This window comes from Mustela lutreola, chromosome 7 (genome assembly GCF_030435805.1).
Source record: "Mustela lutreola isolate mMusLut2 chromosome 7, mMusLut2.pri, whole genome shotgun sequence".
NCBI lineage: Eukaryota > Metazoa > Chordata > Mammalia > Carnivora > Mustelidae > Mustela > Mustela lutreola.
This window is the reverse complement of record NC_081296.1, coordinates 69,694,497-69,716,022: the sequence shown is the minus strand read 5'-3', so window position 1 is coordinate 69,716,022 and position 21,526 is coordinate 69,694,497. Positions and strand designations below refer to the sequence as shown.

Genomic DNA, 21,526 nt, shown 5'->3' with positions numbered 1-21,526 from the left:
GGAACTCTGTGCCCAGAGGAGATGAGATGGGGTTTCTTAATAAAGATGGTCTCAGTGGAAAGTTCTTAAGTTCCTGACAATACTTCTTCTCTATAGCCTCCTGAACCTCAGATCATTGTTGGCATCTGCGCCATGACCAAGAAATCCAAGTCCAAGCCAATGACCCAAATCCTAGAACGACTCTGCAGGTTTGACTACCTAACTGTTATCATACTGGGAGAAGATGTGATCCTCAATGAACCTGTGGAAAACTGGCCATCTTGCCACTGCCTCATCTCTTTCCACTCCAAAGGTTGGAGTCTGGAGGAAAATGGGAGGGAATAGAGTTGGGAATGGTGGACTGGGAAATTACTGTCAAATAGTACAGAGGTCATCAGCTCTTCCTGACCTACTGGAGAACAGTGCGGAGAGGTTTGCTTTCCCAATATCATGGAAGAGTTGCTGGAGGTGGTTTAAAGGTCTCATGTGAAGCTCAGAATCTAAGTCTCTGAACATCTCTGACTGCACTGTGTCTCTGGAAGGACTCTAAAAATAATATCTTTTTCACTTTTTCCTGATTGATATTCTAGACTTGGGAAGTTGGGCAGAAGGACAAATAGTTGGTTGGATGGGTGGAGGAGTTTAGTGGGAACTTTAATACATCTATTTCTCTTGATCTTTTCTCTCTCTTTCACATTTTTTCTTTGATCTATTTCTTTTGTCTATCCCAGGATTTCCTCTGGACAAAGCTGTTGCTTACTCCAAGCTTCGAAACCCCTTTCTTATCAATGACCTGGCTATGCAGTATTACATCCAGGATAGGTATAGCTTTCTGTTGATTGGTGGGATGGTTGGCCCTGAGATCATATCCGTTTATAGAGCCCTCTCTGGGAGGAGCAAAGTCAAACAAACATGCCTAATTTTTGTATCATGCCCTCTTGAGTTCTCTACCCTGATATCTACCAGTTCCTCAGCAAATGAAATCCCTAGCCTCTTCCCTTGGTCACCATTGCCCACCTCTCCCAGCTAATTTATTTGGGGGCAACAGGAGGGAGGTTTACCGGATCCTGCAGGAGGAAGGCATTGATCTGCCTCGGTATGCTGTGCTCAACCGGGACCCTGCCCGGCCTGAGGGTGAGTACTTGGCTTTGTCCAGTCCTGCCCTGCCTTGCATTCTATGACTTAACCCAGTTGTCCATCCTCTAGACATCTCCATATACTACTTATCTCAGTGAGCCTTTGGTTATTGGGTTATGTGAGAGTTAGAGCTATGGGTCTTTTAACAGAGCCTTGGACTTCTTATGTAGGTACTACTATATTTATATGCCACATAAATATTGCTGTACCCATTACTAACATGGTCATAGAAATTGGGGGATTATGGAGATTAAAACTCAGAGAAATGGGAGTTGGAGGTATTCTACAATTCTCAACCCTGGAAATGACCACATACCTTTCAGAATGCAACCTGATAGAAGGTGAAGACCAGGTAGAGGTAAATGGAGCTGTCTTCCCTAAGCCATTTGTGGAGAAGCCAGTGAGTGCAGAGGACCATAATGTTTACATCTACTATCCCAGTTCAGCTGGAGGAGGAAGTCAGCGCCTCTTCCGTAAGGTATGGGAGACATTTGAGCATTTGGGGAAGTCAGATAGGTAGAAGGACAAGAATGTGGTTGTGGGGAGGGAAGCTGGAGGATGTGAGGACAATGTGGAGGCAACACTTTTTTCTTCCTTTTCTTCCTGAAGATTGGCAGCCGAAGCAGCGTTTACTCTCCTGAGAGCAGTGTCCGAAAGACAGGATCATACATCTATGAGGAGTTTATGCCAACAGATGGCACAGATGTCAAGGTTATGGTGGATATAGGGATTTAAGAAGTCATAAATGTCTGGGTGGGAGGGGTGCTTGGGAAGCAAGTAGAGGTGTATGGAGAGAGTCATAGAAAATAAAGCGTGAATGTGATTTGCTTTTGTATTCGGGTGAAGATAGTGACAGAAGTGGACCTTTACATGTTACTATCAGAACAAGGGCAAGGGTAGTATGGAAAATGGTATAATGTTGGTAAGTTATTTCTTAACGAGGACTAGATAATAGATCTGGAGGCCCAAAGAGAAACTTTCATAAAGATATTTTGGTGGGACTCAGTGAGAAAAATGTTGGTCTCCTTGTTCTTTGTACTCGGGGTTTTTTATTTTTGTTTTTACTCTTGAAACTAGTTTTCAGACCTAGTGCTCATATTATCTTCTCATATGCAGGATGAGCAGTGGGCATACTCAGTGATGCTATGTACCTGCAGGTATATACAGTGGGGCCTGATTATGCCCATGCTGAAGCCAGAAAATCTCCAGCTCTGGATGGGAAGGTCGAGCGAGACAGTGAAGGGAAAGAGATTCGATATCCAGTCATGTTGACTGCCATGGAAAAGCTGGTGGCCAGGAAAGTCTGCGTAGCTTTTAAGGTGGAGGAAGGCCCATGGTGGGTGGTGCTGTGGAATGAGGGCACGAGACAGGAGCAGGGGTCTGGGAAGAAAGAGTGGCTCTCTTGTTTTCATCTTGCCTCTTTCCACTGCAGCAAACAGTTTGTGGTTTTGACCTTCTTCGTGCCAATGGTCACTCCTTTGTGTGTGATGTCAATGGCTTCAGTTTTGTCAAGAATTCAATGAAATACTATGATGACTGTGCCAAGATTCTTGGGTAAGGGGCACAGTGGTCTGGACCGGGCAGAATGGGCTTAGAGAAGAGAGTTAGAAAGCTTTTGTTTTATTTTAAATATTGTAAAAAGGACTTACGAGTGAGAAAGGAAAACAGGAAAAGGGCTCCTTACCTTCTTGCCTTCCTAACGTTGCACTCCCCAGTTAAAACTGTTAACAATTTTATACATACCAGTGTGTCTTCTTCTCCCATATATAAGCAACTATATTTATTATACTAAATGTGATCATACTGTAATACTGTTTTGAAACTTTTTTTTAAAATTTACCACAAGTTATTTAAAAATGTGGAAAGAATGATGAATATGGTGAGTATTCATGTGTTCACTGTCAAGCTTTAGAAATAGAATATTAAGAATTGGGGTACCTGGGTGGCTCAGTTGGTTGAGTGGCTGACTCTTGATTTCTGCTCAGGTCATGATCTCAGGGTCCTGGGGATCGAGCCCTGTTTTGGGCTCCACGCTCTGTGGAGAGTCTGCTTAAGGATTCTCCCTCTCTCTGTGCCCCTCCCCCGTTACATTCTTTGTCTCTAAAATAAATAAATAGACCTTTTTTTTTTAATGAGATTTTATTTTATTTTGTTTGATAGAGAGAGACACAGTGAGAGAGGGAACACAAGCAGGGGGATGGTGGGAGAAGGGAGAAGCAGGCTTCCTGCCAAGCAGGGAGCCCAATGTGGGGCTCGATCCCAGGACACCAGGATCACGACCTGTGCCAAAGGCAGCCATCTAACAACTGAGCCACCCAGGCACCCCTAAATAAATAGATCTTAAAAAAAAAAGAATATAGTTGAGGCCCCTACCATCCCCTTGCTAGTTACATCCCTTTCCTTCCCACCCAGATATAACCACAATCCTTAATTTGGTGTTTGTCATTCCCATGCAATTTTTTTTTTTAAAGATTTATTTAATTTAGAGAAAGCGAGAGTGTGGGAGAGAGAAAGTGGGGGAAGGGACAGAGGGAGAGAATCTCAAGCAGACTCCCCAGTAAGCACAGAGCCTAATGTGAGGCTCAGTCTCAAGACCCATGAGATCATGACCTGAGCCAAAAGTGTCAGAAACTTAACCAAACAAACTGTCCCTATCATTCCCATGCATTTGTTAATACTTTACTACATCTTTGGGGAGTTTGGGGGGCATGTTTTTAGACTTTATATAACGTATTCTTCTATAACTTGCTAATTTTGTGAGCTTTATTCACATGTGTGGTGCCAGTTCATTCATGCAATTCTTCATGTTTCTCCTAGGAACACCATCATGAGGGAGCTTGCTCCACAGTTCCAGATCCCATGGTCCATCCCCACAGAGGCTGAGGACATTCCCATTGTCCCTACCACATCTGGCACTATGTGAGCAAAAGTATAAAATCTGGAGTAACCTACTTAAGGCACCTGAGTCAGACCAGTGGTTACTTTCTGACATTACCATCTGACTAGTGGAGCCTGGATATCTTCCAGGCATTTTCCTTGACTTTGCCTATATGCCTAATCTCAGATAGTTTTTCCTCTGTTCTTTGACATGTTGAATAAGATGAAATGATGGGAGTTGGCATGAGGTGGGTTAGAGGAGAGGCTCTAACAACATTCCCTATCTTAGGATGGAACTTCGTTGTGTCATTGCAATTATCCGTCATGGGGATCGTACCCCCAAACAGAAAATGAAGATGGAGGTGACACATCCAAGGTAGGAAGAATGTCCTAATTTAGACAGATACATTCTTGTGAAGGAGATGGGGATGGGGCAGCTCCCCAAGGTTTTAACTGTCTCACTCCATACTGAAGCTTTTCCTTATTTCTTCAGATTTTTCAGTCTGTTTGAAAAACATGGTGGCTACAAGACGGGTAAATTAAAGCTGAAGCGGCCTGAGCAGCTACAGGTAATGTGGTGACTCTAGATGAGAAGGAGCAGAAAAGATCAAGAAAATAGGATTGGGTGCCTCAATGAGAGGCCAGGATGGAAGAGTAACTTGCTAGGATTTGGGCTCCAGCATGGATGTCCTGTCATTTCCTCTAGGAGGTGCTGGATATCACAAGGCTGTTACTGGCTGAATTGGAGAAAGAACCAGGTGGTGAGATCGAGGAGAAGACTGGGAAACTAGAGCAGCTGAAGTCTGTGCTGGAGATGTGAGAAAGGGAATAGGAAAGGGGAGCCAGTGACAGTGAGAACTGGATACTGGGGTACAGAGTAAACTGTGAGTTTATCTTACAGGTATGGTCATTTCTCTGGGATCAACCGGAAGGTGCAGTTGACCTACTATCCTCATGGAGTAAAAGCTACTAATGAGGGGCAAGGTAAGATATAATACCCCCTTCCCATTACCATTCAAGTCTCCTCTTATTCTTAAACCTTTAGATGACTTCTACCTCAAATCACCTTTCTGGGCTCCTCAGAAGTCCTGACATTTAGATATCTCCACTATTTTCTTTAGATGAGACCTATTCTTTGCCCCTTATTCCTGCAGACCCACAGCAGGAGGCCCTGGCCCCATCTCTACTGCTGGTACTGAAGTGGGGGGGAGAACTGACTCCTGATGGCCGTGTTCAGGCTGAGGAGCTGGGGCGAGCTTTTCGCTGCATGTACCCTGGAGGACAGGGTGAGTATTTTGGAGGTAAATAGCAGGGCCTGGGTAAGATGGTTAGAGAATAAGTTGATGGAATGAACATTTAGAGGCAATGGGGAAGTTAATGGGGGAAAGAGCATTCTTTCTTCCATGTGGGTATTTATAGCAGTCCATTGCTGTTCCTCCCCTTTACCCTCAGGTGATTATGCTGGCTTCCCCGGTTGTGGGCTACTTCGTCTCCATAGCACTTTCCGCCACGATCTCAAGATCTATGCCTCTGATGAAGGCCGTGTCCAGATGACTGCTGCTGCCTTTGCCAAGGTGAACACTTAACAGTTCTCCCACAGTCCCAGCTTCCATTAGGTAGAGGAACCAAGAGTTTGGAGATGTAGTTGGAAAATGTTAGGATGTTTATGTGCTGTCTCAGAGAAGTTTCTGCTTGTGTCTAACACATTTTGTACTACTGAGAATAAGCTGAGAATAATTAGTGGGGATAGGCCCTTGACCTATAACCCTCCTCTCCAAGCCAGCTCCCATTTGATCTCTGGGATCTAGGCCTTCTAGGCCTAGAGGAAGTAGACTGGAAGGAAAACTAATAGATGTCATGCTTCCTCTCCAGGGCCTTCTGGCTCTAGAAGGAGAGCTAACACCCATTTTGGTACAAATGGTGAAGAGTGCCAACATGAATGGGCTCCTAGACAGCGATGGTGATTCCTTGAGCAGCTGCCAGCATCGGGTGAAGGCTCGACTGCACCATATTTTGCAGCAGGATGCACCTTTTGGTCCTGAGGACTACGATCAGGTCAGGCTCTCCCTATTTTTGTGCCCAACCTACCCCCATCCCAAATTCCTAGAATTCTAAGTAGTAGTGATCGATAATGGTAGGCACTGCTTTCTGTACAATATCTCCTTTAATCCTTACCCTTTGAGGTAAGTATAGGTCTATAATCTCTTATCTACAATTTCAGAAACAAAAGATCGGGCACCAAAACCTGACATGATAAGACTATTTCTAATTCCTGTTTATTTTGTTTAGTGTAAATAGTCATATATTGTGCTACAGAAATATAAATGTGTTTAGTTATGCCCTAAGGCCTGTTGGAGGTATTATATAATATGTGGCATATGTACTGTATTAATTTCCTGAAGTTTGAAAATTCTCAGTTCTGAAACTCAGCAGGTCACAAAGTTTCTGAATGAAATAATGTTTCAGTTGTTTATTGATGCATAAAAGACTATCCAACTCAGTGACTTAAAATAATATCCATTCTATTATCTTACTCATAATCCTAGGCTCAGTTGGTCTTGACTGGGGTGTCCCCTTAAGGGACAATTTTAATTGCCCTGCTTCTGGCCAGGTTTTGGGGCTGAAACCATCTGAAGGCTCGATTGGATTGCTAAGATGGCTGGACTATCTCCTTCTTGTTCTCCCTATAGTCTTCTCCTGCTTGCTCTCCCTATAGTCCCTATAGTCCCTATAGGGGATCAAGCCCCTGCGCTGGGCTCCCTGCTCAGCAGGAAGCCTCTTCTCCCTCTCCCACTCCCTCTGCTTGTGTTCCCTCTCTCACTGTCTCTCTCTGTCAAAGAAAAAATCTTAAAAAAAAAAAGATTTTATTAATTTGTCAGAGAGACAGTACAAGCAGGGGGAGCAACAGGCAGAGGAAGAAGTAGGCTCCTCGCTGCACAAGGAGCCTGATGTGGGACTCAATCCTAGGACCCTAGAATCATGCCCTGAGCCAAAGGCAGAGGCTTAACCAACTGAAAAACCCAGGCATCCCATAGCCAGACTTCTTAAATGGTGGTGTAGGACAGACACCACAGAAGCAGAAGCTTCCGAGCTGGTTTTTTTTTTTTTTTAAGGATTTTATTTTTTTAATATTATTTTTAAAATTGTATTTATTTATTTGAGAGAGAAAGCACACATGCACATACTTGGAGGGAGGGGCAGAGGGAGAGGGAGAAAGAGTTTTTTAAGCAGATTCTGTGCTGAATGTGGGGCTCAAGCTCACAACCCTGAGATCATGACCCAGCCAGAACCAAGAGTCAGATGCTTAACTGACTCTGCCACCCAGGCGCCCCTATTTTTCTTTTTTTTAAAAGATTTTATTTATTTATTTGACAGATAGAGATCACAAGTAGACAGAGAAGCAGGCAAAGGGGGAAGGAAGCAGGCTCCCTGGTGAGCAGAGAGCGCAATGCAGGGCTTGATCCCAGGACCCTGAGATCATGATCTTAGCTGAAGGCAGAGGCTTAAAACCGAGCCACCCAGGCATCCCGGTGCCCCTATTTTTAAGGTTGTGATCTCATGTTTGTGAGATTGAGCCCCACATCAGGCCACCCTCACTAGGGAGTCTGCTTGAGATTTTCTCTCCCTCTCCACATGCCCCTCCTGCTCATGCTCGCTCTCTCTCTCAAATAAATTTCAAAAAATACTTTATTTTTAAGTAACCTCTACACCAAATGGGCTTGAACTCACAGCCTCGAAATCAAAGAGCTGTATGCTCCACCAACTGAGCCAGCTAGGTGCCCCTTCCAAACTCTTTTAAAAAAGTGTAGGCCCAGAATTAATTAATATAATGTAACTTTGTGGTTCTGTTGTTGTTGTTGTTTATTGGTTGCAAGCAGTCACAGGGCCTGTGCAGATTCTAGGCAAGGGAAGGTGACAAAGAATTAATGACTATATTTAATCCACCATAAGAACTGTGGACTTGTACTACTTTTCTCCCATTTTGCAGATGAGAAAACCTAGGCTCAGAAGAATTGAAGGAACCTTTCCAAGGTCACTCAGCTAGTATGAACCCAAGAAGTCTAACCTGAGAGCCCAGGCTGTTAGCCATTATAGTACATTGCCTCACAGTATTAATCACAGTGGGTGCCATTACCCAGTGTCATCTTTTTTCTATCTATCCAGCCATGATTGACTAGAGATCACATGCCAGACAGTGATTTTATGCCATCCTACTACTGGTATCTTATTTCTGATGAGTTCTTTTTTTAAAGAAAATACCTTTTTTTTTTTTTTTAAGATTTTATATATTTATTTGACAGACAGATCACAAATAGGCAGAGAGAGAGCAGGAAACAGACTCCCCGCTGAGCAGAGACCCTGATGTGGGGCTCGATCCCAGGACCCTGGTATCATGACCTGAGCCGAAGGCAGAGGTTTTAACCCACTGAGCCACCCAGGCATCCCAAGAAAATACCTTTTTAAAATTGTAGTACCACTTGAATCATTTTTTTAAACGATTCTTTTTTAATTTTTTTTTTTAAAGTACTCTTTACACTTAACATGAGGCTTGAAATCACAACCTTGAGATCAGGAGTTGCATGCTCTTTGAGCCAGAGGAATACTTTTTAAGCATACAGTTCAGTGACATTAAGTATATTCAGAGTATTACGTAACCATTTCTGATAGGTTCTTCAGTGAGCTAATAGCTGTGCACATTGCCTGGAGAATGTCATCTTTTGTGTTTTTCTCTGAGCAAGACTTGATAAGGGCAGGACCTTGCTCTCTTATGTTCCAATCCATTGCTCAATGTCAAACTCAAAAAGCTAAATCTCCCTTGCTTCTTTTTGTTAGCAAAAAGGACCTGGGTTGAATATGTGCATTCTACCCACAAGCCTCTTGTCCCTTCCCCATTCTTCATGGACTATTACTGTCCTGAAAGCTTGAGCTGGAGCCTCACTCTGAAGCAGGGCCTTTGCTCTAGGTCAGGCTAGCATTTCGTTAAGAGGAATAAGATTTTATTATCTCTGTTACCCATTAATGAAACATTCTGTGGGGATTTTTTTTTTTTTTTTAATTTATCAGAGAGAGAGAGAGGGGGAGAGAGTGAGTACAGGCAGACAGAATGGCAGGCAGAGGCAGAGGGAGAAGCAGGCTCCCTGCTGAGCAAGGAGCCCGATGTGGGACTCGATCCCAGGACGCTGGGATCATGACCTGAGCCGAAGGCAGCCGCTTAACCAACTGAGCCACCCAGGCGTCCCCATTCTGTGGGGATTTTAAAGGGTTTTGGTTTAATCTTTATTCCCCAGCACTTCCCTTCCTTCCTTCCTTCTTTCCTTCCATTCTTTTTTTTTAAAGATTTTATTTATTTATTTGACAGACAGAGATCACAAGTAGGCAGAGAGGCAGGCAGAGAGAGAGGAGGAAGCAGGCTCCCCGCCAAGCAGAGAGCCCAATGCGGGACTTGATCCCAGGACCCTGAGACCATGACCCTAGCCAAAGGCAGAGTCTCAGCCCACTGAACCACCCAGGCGCCCCTTTCCTTCCATTCTTAATTCCTTCCTTCCTTCCTTCCTTTCTTTCTTTCTTTCTTCTTGAGAGAAAGAGAGCGCATACAAGCAGGGTTCAGGAGAGGGGCCGAGGGAAAGCAGAGGAAGAATCTCAACCAGACTCCATGCTCCATGCAGGGCCTCACGTGGGGCTCAGTCTCAAGACCCTGAGATCATAACCTGAGCTGAATTCCAGAGTTGGACACTTAACTGACTGAGCCGCCCAGGTGGCCCTCCCAAGTATTTTCCATGTATATATTTTAAATTATTTATATATATGGGGCTCCTGGGTAGCTCAGTGGATTAAAGCCTCTGCCTTCAGCTCGGGTCATGATCGCAGGGTCCTGGGATCAAGCCCCACCAGTCCCCTCATCCCAAAACTGATAGTATGCCCTGTAGCCTAGGAATCTTCATTAGAGTGAACCAACAAAATGGATCTTACTTGTGGGTAGTTTCTGTAATAACCTCACAGGATTCTGGTCAATTTATTACCAGTTTATACAGAGCCTATCTTGCTTTTCATCTCCCTGTGCCCGTAGCTGGCTCCTACTGGAAGCACTTCCCTCCTCAACTCCATGGCTGTCATCCAGAATCCTGTGAAGGTCTGTGATCAGGTATTTGCCCTGATTGAAAACCTCACTCACCAGATCCGGGAACGGATGCAGGACCCCAAATCTGTAGGTGGGTATTAATAGTACTATCTTCCCTTCAGGGTTTCAGGTATGGATGGGTTCCTCAGGCACTCCTGTGTCCTCTCCTAAATGTCTGAGACAAGGCAGTCTCATCCCTCTGATTTGACTGCAGATTTTTTAGGGTCTTTTTTTTTTTTTTTTTAAGATTTTATTTATTTGGGACACAGAGAGATATAGAGGGCACAAGCAGGGAGGAAGGGCAGAGGGAGAGGGAGAAGCAGACTCCCCACTGAGTGGGGAGCCTGATGTGGGGCTCAGTTCCAGAACCCTGGGATCATGATCTGAGCCAAAGGCAGATGCTCAACTGATTGAGCCACCCAGGCTCCCAGGGTCGTTTGTTAAGAAATAAAATCTTTAGTTCATTCTGACTGTCCATCTTCCTTCCAGACCTGCAACTCTACCACAGTGAGACACTAGAGCTTATGCTACAGCGTTGGAGCAAACTGGAGCGTGACTTCCGACAGAAGAGTGGGCGCTATGATATCAGTAAGATCCCTGACATCTATGACTGTGTGAAGTATGATGTGCAGCACAATGGGAGTCTGGGACTACAAGGCACAGCAGAGTTGCTCCGTCTCTCTAAGGCATTGGCTGATGTGGTCATTCCCCAGGTGTGTGTCCTAGCCTAGGGGTACGGGCACTGGGAAAGGAAGGGGAGAAAAGCAGAAAGGAGGGATGGTGCGCGGCCCAGGGGAAAGAAACTTAAAGAAAGAATAAGTTGAGTTGCTGTAATTCTCAGTCTCTGCTCTGGCTCTGAGTAAGTCCAAGAGGCTAGCTGAGAAACTTGGAAGAGGGGGAATGTGGTGGATTTGAAAGAAACCCTAGACCTGAGGTGAAGAAAAACATCATCTTGGGCCTAGGAATATGAGGCAAGAGAGACACAAGATTCACTGAGGTACTTATTCCTGACCTGTGGCCCCTAGGAATACGGGATCAGTCGGGAGGAGAAACTGGAAATTGCTGTGGGCTTCTGTCTTCCACTGTTGCGGAAGATACTACTTGACCTGCAGAGAACCCACGAGGATGAGTCTGTCAACAAGCTGCATCCCCTGTGAGGGAGGGCTGGGAGGGGTGCTGGATGGAGGGAGGGGTGTGTCAGGGAGCCCTTGGGGGAATATAGGTTGGGACAGCTTGGGGAAGGAACCAAGAATAGAAGAGATCCTGGGGCGGAAAGGAGAGAAGTATTTGAGATGGGAGGAAGGAGTTTGTGGAAGGGTGGGAAGAGGATTATGTGATGGTGTGAATGACTTAGCTCTTATCTCAGGTACTCCCGAGGGGTGCTCTCCCCAGGCCGCCATGTTCGAACACGTCTCTATTTCACCAGTGAAAGCCATGTCCACTCCCTACTCAGTGTCTTCCGTTATGGGGGTCTTCTTGATGTAAGGATCTTTTCTCCTCCAATCTATGAACGCTTTTTCCAGCATTTTTTTACTCTCCTCATGTTTCTCTTTTACTGCAAGCTTTCTGTATTCTCTTTGTCTCCCCGCCCCTTCCTTAACTCCCTTGTCCTTGGGCATTAGTTTTCCTCTTCTTGTGTTCTGTAGGAGACCCAGGATGCACAATGGCAGAGAGCTTTGGCTTATCTCAGTGCCATCTCAGAGCTCAACTATATGACCCAGATTGTCATTATGCTTTATGAGGACAACACACGGGTGAGGAGCTAACAGGGTGGGGTGAGGAGGGTACCCCCTCTTTCTCCTCCTTCCCATTTTAGAAAGAAACTTTCAAATCCTTATAACTTGTAGAATTCAGCAATGTTTGATACGGAAGCACAGCATGTCACAGAGAGGAACCTGGAGATTCCTACTGGAACAGAAAGTATTTGGGGATGTTGAGTTAATATCCATCAATATCCATGAGCCAGAGAGATAACATAGAGCATAACTCTGCATTAGGGAGGGTATAGAATTTGGGTTGATGTTATAATGAGTCTTTTTCTCTCAAACATTAACACCTTTTTTAATCTGGCTCCACAAAGATAAGTGTGGTGTTGTATGGATGTTGTATGTATGTATTAAGTGGGCTATTGTGTGTACTGTAGCAAAGCTGAATGACTGTGGGAGATGGATGGGAAGAGTTGTGGAACTGGGGTTTAGAAAGTCTTCTGGAGTGGTGGATCTCAAATGGTGGAGGTGAGGGAATGAGGATCCTTTAACACTAGACTATAATTAAGGGGAAGATATAATAGATCAGCCCCAGAATGGAGTAAGACATTGAAACATCAGCACTGGGAGGATATATCCTCTGAGTTCCTTTCTGTTGTCCCTGCTTGGTCTTCTACCACCATATCCAACTTTTCCCACTGCCCCTTCATCTGTTGATGCCCCATAGGATCCCTTATCAGAGGAGCGGTTCCATGTGGAGCTACACTTCAGCCCTGGAGTAAAAGGTGTTGAGGAAGAAGGCAGTGCCCCAACTGGCTGTGGATTCCGTCCAGCTTCTTCTGAGGTGGGTCCAAGTGCTGGGATTTCAAATTAAAGGACTTAGGAACCAAGTGATGGGAAACTTGGAAACAGTGTAAGGAAGTAAAAGGATCGGGGGGTCTGGGATTAGGAGGCTAGAGGCCATAAACACCTTCCTGATCTGTTCCTGATTTTGGGTAGAATGAAGAGATGAAAACAGACCAAGGCAGCATGGAGAACCTGTGCCCAGGGAAGGCGTCAGATGAACCAGACCGGGCATTGCAGACTTCACCCCAGCCCCCTGAGGGCCCTGGGCTTCCAAGGAGATCACCCCTCATTCGTAACCGAAAAGCCGGCTCCATGGAGGTAATGGGAGGGGCTTGAGAGAAAGAAGTGGTGGAATTGCTCATAGGGCAATATCCATGAATCCTCTGAATGCCCTTGGGGGATTCTTGGGACCTTAAGCAGAGTCCTCCTGTCCCTGGTAGACATGTTTTACTTCATTTCTCTTTCACAGCTGGTCTCCCAGTAAGTAAAGCTCCTTAAACTGGCTGCTACTTCTGAGATTAAAGAGATGCTAGTGAGTGGTACTTGAGATTAGGATTTTAAAAGATGAGATTGAGGAGGAGGCCTCTGGATGAATGTGAAAATGCTGTTCTTTAAAAGGAAATATAGTAGAAACAGCATGAACTCTGGGCTGAACTCCCAGTCTGATACTTATAAGCTGTGTGACCTTGGACAGGTAACTTCTCCAAGCTTCAGTTTTTCATCTATGAAACACAAGCAATATCTATCATATAGATGCTTAGTAAACAGTAACTATAATAATAAATCAGTAGCTATTAAAGACCAGGCTGTCTCCATCTCTTTGTTGCCTTGAGTAAAATTATAGCTCAGATAGGAGCAATTACATGACACTTTAATATCATCCTTTTAGGGTTATCTGTACTCATCCCAGAAAGGGAAGCAAGTCTGAAGGGTTCTTTGTCTTCCCTCTGTTCTGAGGAGGATGGTTATGGGCCTGGACCTATGTCCACTGTTTTTGGTGTCTGTCTCTAAGACTTGATTCTAGTTCTCTAGCCTAGAAGGAGGAATTATTATAATGTCACATTGTGTCTAGCTAACTCTGCTGATATTTTTGTTCAGGTCTTTTTTCTTGGAAAGATTTTTTTTACCCTCTTTGACTCAGTGACACTCTTTTTGACCCCATGATTTATCCCTGTCTCGGGAAATTTGTCTGATTGGGGTCCTGCTTTGACAGATAAATCTATTCACCTGGCTCTGTACCAGCTCTCTGTCTTAAAGGAATTGGTCTTTCATTTAGGAGTATCTCAGAAGAATCTGTAACTAGCTTATATAGGTTCAGCCAGGTTTACAGTTCAGATTTTGGAGAAAGCTAAGAAGACAAACTATAGTCTGTTTATTCTTTTCTTTCTGATTATTTTACTGTAGGTTTGATGTTATGAATACTTGGAGCTTCTTTAGTAGGGGTTGGCATTGTTTTCTCTTTGAGGTGTAAGTTAACTTAGTATCTGCAGTTCACTAGTCCCCTACTGACTAATGTGGATCAATCAAGTGGACAAGAATGACGTGTAATCTTCCATCAGTAAGCTGCTTCTCCACATCTAAATGTCTTACCCATTCACATGGTCTGCCAGTCTCTCTGGCACGGTTGTGCTTAACCCTTTTTCTTCCTCTGGTTTAATGAGTCGAGAGACAGGCAAAGCAGAGCTCTCAGACTTGGTGAGTTGGCTTTTGTTCTTTGAAGCCTACAGAAAGCTTCCTATTGTAATCACATTTCTTCGTCTTAGTTCCTTGTGTTGCTTCTACTATGGCTTATCCAGGATGGTGGTTGCCCAAGACATGCTCCTCAGCTTTGCAAGAAAATCTCCTCTCTACTCCTTGGTCACACAGCCTTTTAATATTAATATTTCCTTTTCTTATTCTATAGGTATAGGCATTGCTGTTCTTATCCTTATCAACTATAACCCTCCCCCACGCATCCTTTCTCCTTCAAATTTTTGGACAGTTTTAGAATACAGAATCTGTGCCTTCAGTTCAGCTGTGCCCTAGGTGATCATCCTCTCCAGACTTAGAACTAGCTCTGCCCAATGGGCACTGGGGCTTTTGGGAGCCTGGGAGTTAAAGGAGCTGTGACCGGCTTTCCACCCGGTCTGATTGCAGGTCATGAACATGCAGTGCACGGGGAACCTGGACCTGATCCCCTTGCGGGGACGGCGCCGCAGGAGGTCAGGAGACCTCCCCAGGCCTTCCCCAGCCATCGGCCTACAGCCCCGGGCTGTGTCCACCACTCACCTGGCATCCTGCACACAGGTGTCCTCCCCCCTACTTCATCTTCCTTTCCTACCTCTGTCTTTGCCTTTTGGGACCTAGGAATTCCGAACACTATCTGGGGGTGGTGGGGTATGTGTGTGTTGTGTTTCGTGTGATTAGGCCCTTGTAGCCTTTTTAGAAATGTCTCCAGACATGGAAGGGAGGGTTTCCTGGTACAGATAGGAAACCGAGTGTGGTTGCCATAACCACAACTGTCCCATGGAAAGAGGAGAAGGTAGCCAGACTTTCCTTCTTATCACGGCTCATTTATTGTGATTGGCTTTCTGAGTCCTGTGGAGGGATACATAAGATTAAGGAACCCTTCTCTGCTGACACCTGAGAATGGTTGAATAATCATTTCTCAGATTTGGGATAGAAGGGCTGTGGGGACAGGCATCTTGGAAATACAAGTGCCATCTGGTATATAGGATTCCCTGGACAGTTCCATCTGCAAAGTACGCTCTACATTCCCTTTCCATTCTTTCTCCCCATTAAAAAACCTTTGGTTCGTCCAGATTTTCTGACATTGCTTGGCTTTATAGGGGCAGGAATTCGGGACCTGGGTTTTAGACGTCTTGGTTGAGGTGGCAAAATGATAATATAGAGTCCTTTTTCTCCAGGTGCTTTCTGAGACTTCATCTTCGAGGCCTGGTGGCTACCGGCTCTTTTCGTCTGCACGGCCACCAACAGAGATGAAGCAGAGTGGCCTAGGTATGGTTTTCCAGCATTTCAACTGTAGTTGGGAAAGGGTGTCTGTCTGTTCTAAAAGGTTCTATTGTGGGAAACCTTAGTTACGGGTGTTGGGGTCATCTAGTCAATGAATTGTTGGGTGGGGCTAGGGAGGATGAATTGGGAGAAGCCATGTTTAGGTGTGAACTTTGATCCCAGGTGATTGTTTCCATTCCAGGAAGGTGTTTGTCTTTCGGTTTTTTACACCCACCCCCATTTCTCTGGCTCAAGGGCATTTTTCTGGCTTCCCCTCTCACTCCTTATCTGTCCTCCCGGTCTAGCCCAGACCTTAAGGGACCATGGAGACTCTGAAACTTCAGAGTTATCAGAGACAAAACTATAGAGGTACTTGTGACCTCCTCATAAGTGTCCTGTTGTTCATTTGGAGAACTTGTGCCATGTCTTCCTCTGAGACCTATGTTTATTATATCCCTGCTCTGGCCCCTCCTACCTCCATGCCCTCTCCTTCATCCTCTCCTAATTCTGTAATTTTTTTTCCTTCCTTCCTGAAATTTGAGGGACATATCTGAGACTGGTGTAGTGGCAGAGGCTTCTCTCAGGACTTTGAGGGAATGTCTCTTGATTTTTTTGATTCCTGGAGAGGGGTGGAGAACATCATTCAACCTTTCCTAAGAACACAGACTGCAGGAAGGACCAAGCCTCAGAGGGTATTGTATTCTTTGGGGGTGGGGAGTGGTCCTTGGGAGGGGCTATCTTTGAATACAGGGCCTTGTGAGCCAGTAAGTAAAACTGGCAGTTTGAGACAATTGTGTGGGGTCTGGACTTGGTCCTCTGGCTTCTATCTTGTCCTATTATTCTTTATCTCCTTTCATTTTTCTGTTACTTTTGTCCTTGACACCCAATTTCCTGGCTGCAAAATAGTTAGCTTTTACCAGCAAGGGGGAAAAAGGTTTTTGTAACTTTCCTGGCTAATTATATGGGAGTAGGTTGCCTTCTGGATCTCTGAAATGAGGTAGATGGATTGGGGCATGAAAAATAAATGACAAATATATAGATCTGTGACATGGACTTCTCTTCCCAGAAGTTTCAGTAAAGAATTGGTTTCAGGTAAGCTGAAAATGAGAATAGTTGTGTCTGGTCCAGTTAAGTAGGAATGCTGTCAAGAACGAGACCAAAGTATGAACGTGGGACTGGTTGATAGAGGTGGTAGTAAGGTAGACACTACTGTCTGAGATGATCCTAGGCCTGGACAGGGCAGGATTGGCAGGACTGCACCAGAAAATTATTTAGTGAAGGAAGTAAATGTAGAACAAAGCTTTGGTCGTCTGAGATAAAGCCAGTTAGTTTCAGCTTCTCTGAAGAAAAGTAGACATATTTAACAGTCTTTATTACTCTCTGGAACCCCATTCTAGAGCCAATTTACATATGAAAGGTAGGAAAAGTTGCTGCATAGTGCAGCAATCTTGAATTCCAGATAATTAGCCATCAAAGTTTTATTGATTTCTATAGTGGTCTTGAAATGCTGAGACCCCTGAAACCATGACCTGCCCCTTGTGGGCTCAAAGGAATTTGACCTTCTTTCCATTCTGACCATCTCTGCTATGTTAAGTTCCCAAGCCACACCCAGGTTCTTGGCTAAGATGGATTTGGAAGTAGAGGGCCAAGTCCCATAAACTTGGGTATCAGTCTCATCTCTTCCTCCCACTCTGTCCTCATGACCTAGAGTAGAAGAGAGGACTATAGAGTCCCAACCCTGTTCTCAGTCGTATTTGGAGCATTGACTAGTTTATTTGCTTCAGAGATTTTTAAAGTTTTATTTACTCCTCTGATTGGCAGTATACTCACTTTGCTTTCTTTGAACTTAATGTGTAGGCTTTGAGCACAGGGCTTATAAGGCTTATAACTTTTGAAAGTAGAAAAAACATGGCTTTTTTTTATTGTTTCCTATTTACCAGGTCTTCCTCCTTATTAATAGGGCCCTCAGCACATAGTAGGCATGCTCTCCATGTAATCTCTGGACTCCTCACATGTCTTCAATTTGTGTCTGTCTTCACTTCTTTCTTTTTGATGAAAAAATAGTTGTTTCTTTTCTGACTGAACACAATTGATCTTCAGAATCAGGAGACCTGAATTCCAATCTAGTTTAGCTTCTGGGAAACTGTATGAACTTGAGCAAATGAGATCCCTTTTGAATCTCAGTTTCTTTACTTCTAAAATGAGGAAACTGTACTGGATGATCTTTGAGTCCCTTCCAGCTTTAAAAATTCAGTGAGTCTCATACATACTTCTTTTCTTGAGAAAAGTGAAAAAGGCCTGAAGAGAGATAGAAGGAAGGGAATGGAAGGACTTAGGAGGAATTGGAACTTACGTGAATTTGGAATTTGAGCTGAGTGCTCAAAACCTAGTCTCTAGTTTCAATTAAAGTTCTTTCCTTTTAAGTCTATAAGGGGACTATAATTCTGGCTTCTTCAAAATCTATATCCAGGTTAAGGAGCACTGAATTAAATCTAGAGAGATCTACCTATTCTTTTCGTATTCCTAAGTTGTACCTGGAGAGCAGAGTCTACCCCTTTCAGTAACTTTGACTCCCCTAATATGACTAACCCTGTATTTGTAGTGACCTCTTGTATCTACCATGTAGATCTTCAGCAGAATCCTTACCTTGCTTGCCCAGTGTAGCTATGGACAGTAGTGAAATCTGTTTGTGGTTATGCGTAGTGGCCACATATGGGTGGTTCTGAGTGACTATGTGTGTGTGTCTTCATGTTGGCATGTGAAGTTATGTGTACTTCTGTGTGGTAATTGCAGCTTTGTGTGGCTACTAATGCACTCCCGGCCTTGCAGGCTCACAGTGCACAGGGCTGTTCAGCACCACAGTGCTGGGCGGCTCCTCCAGCGCCCCGAATCTTCAGGACTACGCCCGCAGCCATGGCAAAAAGCTACCACCTGCCAGTCTGAAGCACCGAGATGGTATGTGGGTGGGTTTTGGGGGGCAGCTCTTTTCTTCGTTTGTCCCCCAGCACAGATACAGCTCAAGAACCATTCATACTTAAGATGGCACTGACACTGGCCTTATAACAAGTTGCTTCATCAATTATAGAGGAGAGAAGGAACCAAGACCCCATCCACCCCTCCATTTGCATTCCCTCTCAGTGCAATAAATACTACTTATTTACGCTTACCCCTTCATAATCTCCCACATACAGCCCTGCTACATCAATTTACTCCCACCTCTATATTCTTTCCTGGATTCTGGCCTGTAGGAGTAAGGACCAAGGATGATGATGATCCATGGTCAGGAAAAATGCAGTGGAGTCTTGACTCAAATCTAGGAAATCAGGGATGGGGAAGTTTCAGTCAAGGCAGGAAAGATGATACGGAAAGAGAGTGGGGGAAGGGATGAAAGGTTTTGCACAGATTTTATTTCCAAATGACCAGAAAGAGGATGTGGTGGTGAAATTAGGGTTGTCTGTAGAGCCATATTGTGGTAGAGATGACACACAGATTCCTACAAGAAGATTATTCCAAAGGAGAAGATTGAAATGTGGTAGTCAGGAATCCAAGGGGGGTGTTGGAGCAGGTCATACACTAACTGTAAAGAAAAGAGTATATTGCGGGCAGATTCCAGAGCAGAGGGTGGGGCCAGGGGTGGGTATAATCCCCATGATGTCTTTTCTCCCCAGAGCTCTTGTTTGTCCCGGCCGTAAAACGATTTTCTGTGTCGTTTGCAAAGCATCCGACTAACGGTACGTTTGCTTCTGACTCAATGTCATTTCCCCTCATCATGTCACCTCCAGACACTTAACCTCTGAGTTCTGACACTGACTTTGCCTCTGCCTTCCACTATGTTGACAACATGCTGTCTCTGAATGAACCGCTCACTAAGTGTCCCTCTTGGGGCATACCCTTTGTTGTGACAAACTTTAGTCTTGGCTGCAGCCTGGCTGCCCTATCTATGTGGCAACTCAGGGACTTATGTCCATGGTCACCATCATCACCATTCTGTCACTTTTTTTAGCATCATCCCCAAAACATTAATTAAACCCTTCCCTTTCCCATCACATGACTGCTGGGTTTTATACAAATTAAACAATGGTTCTCCTTCATAGAAAGAGAATAGTATTTTCTTTATCATCTCCATGTCTTCTTTTTTCCCCTTACTCCTCAGCTTATACAATTTTGATCTTTCTGTTTTTTTCTCCAACTCCTTGTTGGAGTGAATGACTCATTTGTTTCTCTTAAATGGAGCAGTGCTGCTGTAGTTCCCCATTCCCAAACATACCCCTATGGGTACTGGTCTTGAATTTATGGTTTTCCATCACCATATTCTTAACCACCTATCATTGTGTGTATTTTATGTGGCTCTTGTGCTCCCGACATCTGCTTTATGTTACTACTAACTTAGGGTCTGGACCTAGAAAATAGTAGCCCAGATTGATTTGGGATAAAGAAAGACGGGAGTAGGAGGCAGTAGGTAAAGGAAAAAGGGATTGTAACCTGAATTATACAGCCTAAATTACCATACAGTTTCCCTGTAGACCCAGCCTACCTAAGACACTGGTATTTCAGAGAAGCTTGAAGTGCAAGTTGAAATGTCTCCTGGGAATTCGGGGTGGGGGGTGCTTGGAAATGAATAATATTTCAAAAATATTGAAGAATTGGTCTAGCCGTACTAAGGTGTAAGAGTTTAGAGATCTGTGTAAACTAAAGGGCAGTGGTCTCTTTGTAGGGTGTGGCAGGGCTTACTCCCTGTTTTATCCTTTATATTCTTAGTTTCTCTTTGCCTTGTATCTTGTTTTCAAGGTAAATCCAGTTTTCTTATACATGGTTTTCTTCTGTCCAAGTACTAAGTTTCTCGAAAGGAGGTAAAATTAGCTTGGCTTCCTGGCTGGAAAAAACTCCTTAGCCAGTGGCAACTGCTAGATTTTAGCCCAGTCAGGCCATACCTCTCCACTAGGCACTGCCAAATTTTAAGTTGCCTAACCCCACCCCCTATCCCAGCTCCCATTTGTGCCTCTAATAGGAGCTCCCCTTTCAGAGTGGTGTGGCTGTGCCTCCAGATATAGTTTCAAATTCTTCTGGCCTTCATGTGCCCCAGTCATCGCCAGAGTAGAACCTCATGCACCAGCCCCAGCCCCACAGCTTGGGACTTGGACTTAGGAGAAGTGTTACTTAGAGTATAGAATCTAGCACTGGGAACTTGGGCTCCTGAAATCAGAGTTAAATCACTGATCTCCTAGTTCTTAGGCTTTGTGAGAAAAGATCCAGATTCATAAAACAGATCCTCAAACCTATTTATCTCCAGTTCCCTGAGGCCTTGATTAGCAGCCTCACCAATTAAAGAAGAGATGAATTAATTCTACCAAAAGGAAGAGAAGAAGAAAGACTTGGATAATTCAGTAGAGTACAGGAGAGTAAATTCAAGATCTCCTCCAACACCCTTCCTCAGAGGACTTTTGGCCATTCTTCTCCTTGTACTTGAGTTTGGAAGCTAAAGTGCTTGAGAAGCCAGAATCTGGGATCTCCCTGCTGGTATCAGGAGAAATGTGGAGCTATTCTGTCGCTTGCTGAAGATTACCTAGACTTAATTTGTTCCTAAGGACATTATGAGGGCTCTATCGCATGGTCAAATCTTGCTTGACTGACCTAGCAGTTACAGAGGGGATGTTCTGTCTGCAAATACTTATGGCATATTAGTGACAACAATATGCACCCTACTGTCCCATTGTCATCATCTCTTTGCTGAGCTGTCTCGCTTTGAAAGAGCAGCTGGAAAACCTGGACCTAGCTTTGGAAAGGAAGCAAGGCAGTGCTGTCTCCTTACCTTAATGACAGAACATCTCTCAGCCATCCCTGCTTCAGTAGTGGATACAGAGTCCCCCGAATC

At 44.5% G+C, this 21,526-nt stretch overlaps 1 protein-coding gene across 20 annotated transcripts in view; it reads left to right on the top strand.

The window, feature by feature from the left end:
* The window catches only part of PPIP5K1 (diphosphoinositol pentakisphosphate kinase 1), a 47,625-nt gene that overhangs the window by 4,807 nt on the left and 21,292 nt on the right, over positions 1–21,526 (top strand). For 6 of the 20 annotated variants that reach the window (XM_059181355.1, XM_059181348.1, XM_059181357.1 and 3 more), the window contains exons 4-29: positions 97–292; positions 711–801; positions 1,028–1,113; positions 1,440–1,594; positions 1,726–1,827; positions 2,274–2,435; positions 2,549–2,670; positions 3,934–4,035; positions 4,283–4,369; positions 4,487–4,562; positions 4,700–4,809; positions 4,895–4,977; positions 5,148–5,279; positions 5,446–5,567; positions 5,866–6,048; positions 10,061–10,202; positions 10,601–10,824; positions 11,137–11,264; positions 11,478–11,592; positions 11,758–11,865; positions 12,545–12,661; positions 12,817–12,981; positions 14,800–14,949; positions 15,570–15,660; positions 18,484–18,609; positions 19,323–19,385. In XM_059181355.1, the coding sequence (XP_059037338.1) occupies positions 97–292; positions 711–801; positions 1,028–1,113; positions 1,440–1,594; positions 1,726–1,827; positions 2,274–2,435; positions 2,549–2,670; positions 3,934–4,035; positions 4,283–4,369; positions 4,487–4,562; positions 4,700–4,809; positions 4,895–4,977; positions 5,148–5,279; positions 5,446–5,567; positions 5,866–6,048; positions 10,061–10,202; positions 10,601–10,824; positions 11,137–11,264; positions 11,478–11,592; positions 11,758–11,865; positions 12,545–12,661; positions 12,817–12,981; positions 14,800–14,949; positions 15,570–15,660; positions 18,484–18,609; positions 19,323–19,385 (3,238 nt within the window). Of the gene's footprint in view, positions 1–96; positions 293–710; positions 802–1,027; positions 1,114–1,439; positions 1,595–1,725; positions 1,828–2,232; positions 2,436–2,548; positions 2,671–3,933; positions 4,036–4,282; positions 4,370–4,486; positions 4,563–4,699; positions 4,810–4,894; positions 4,978–5,147; positions 5,280–5,445; positions 5,568–5,865; positions 6,049–10,060; positions 10,203–10,600; positions 10,825–11,136; positions 11,265–11,477; positions 11,593–11,757; positions 11,866–12,544; positions 12,662–12,816; positions 12,982–14,799; positions 14,950–15,569; positions 15,661–18,483; positions 18,610–19,322; positions 19,386–21,526 lie in introns of those variants that run through there. The other 14 variants (XM_059181356.1, XM_059181361.1, XM_059181354.1 and 11 more) reach the window with 10 other exon arrangements.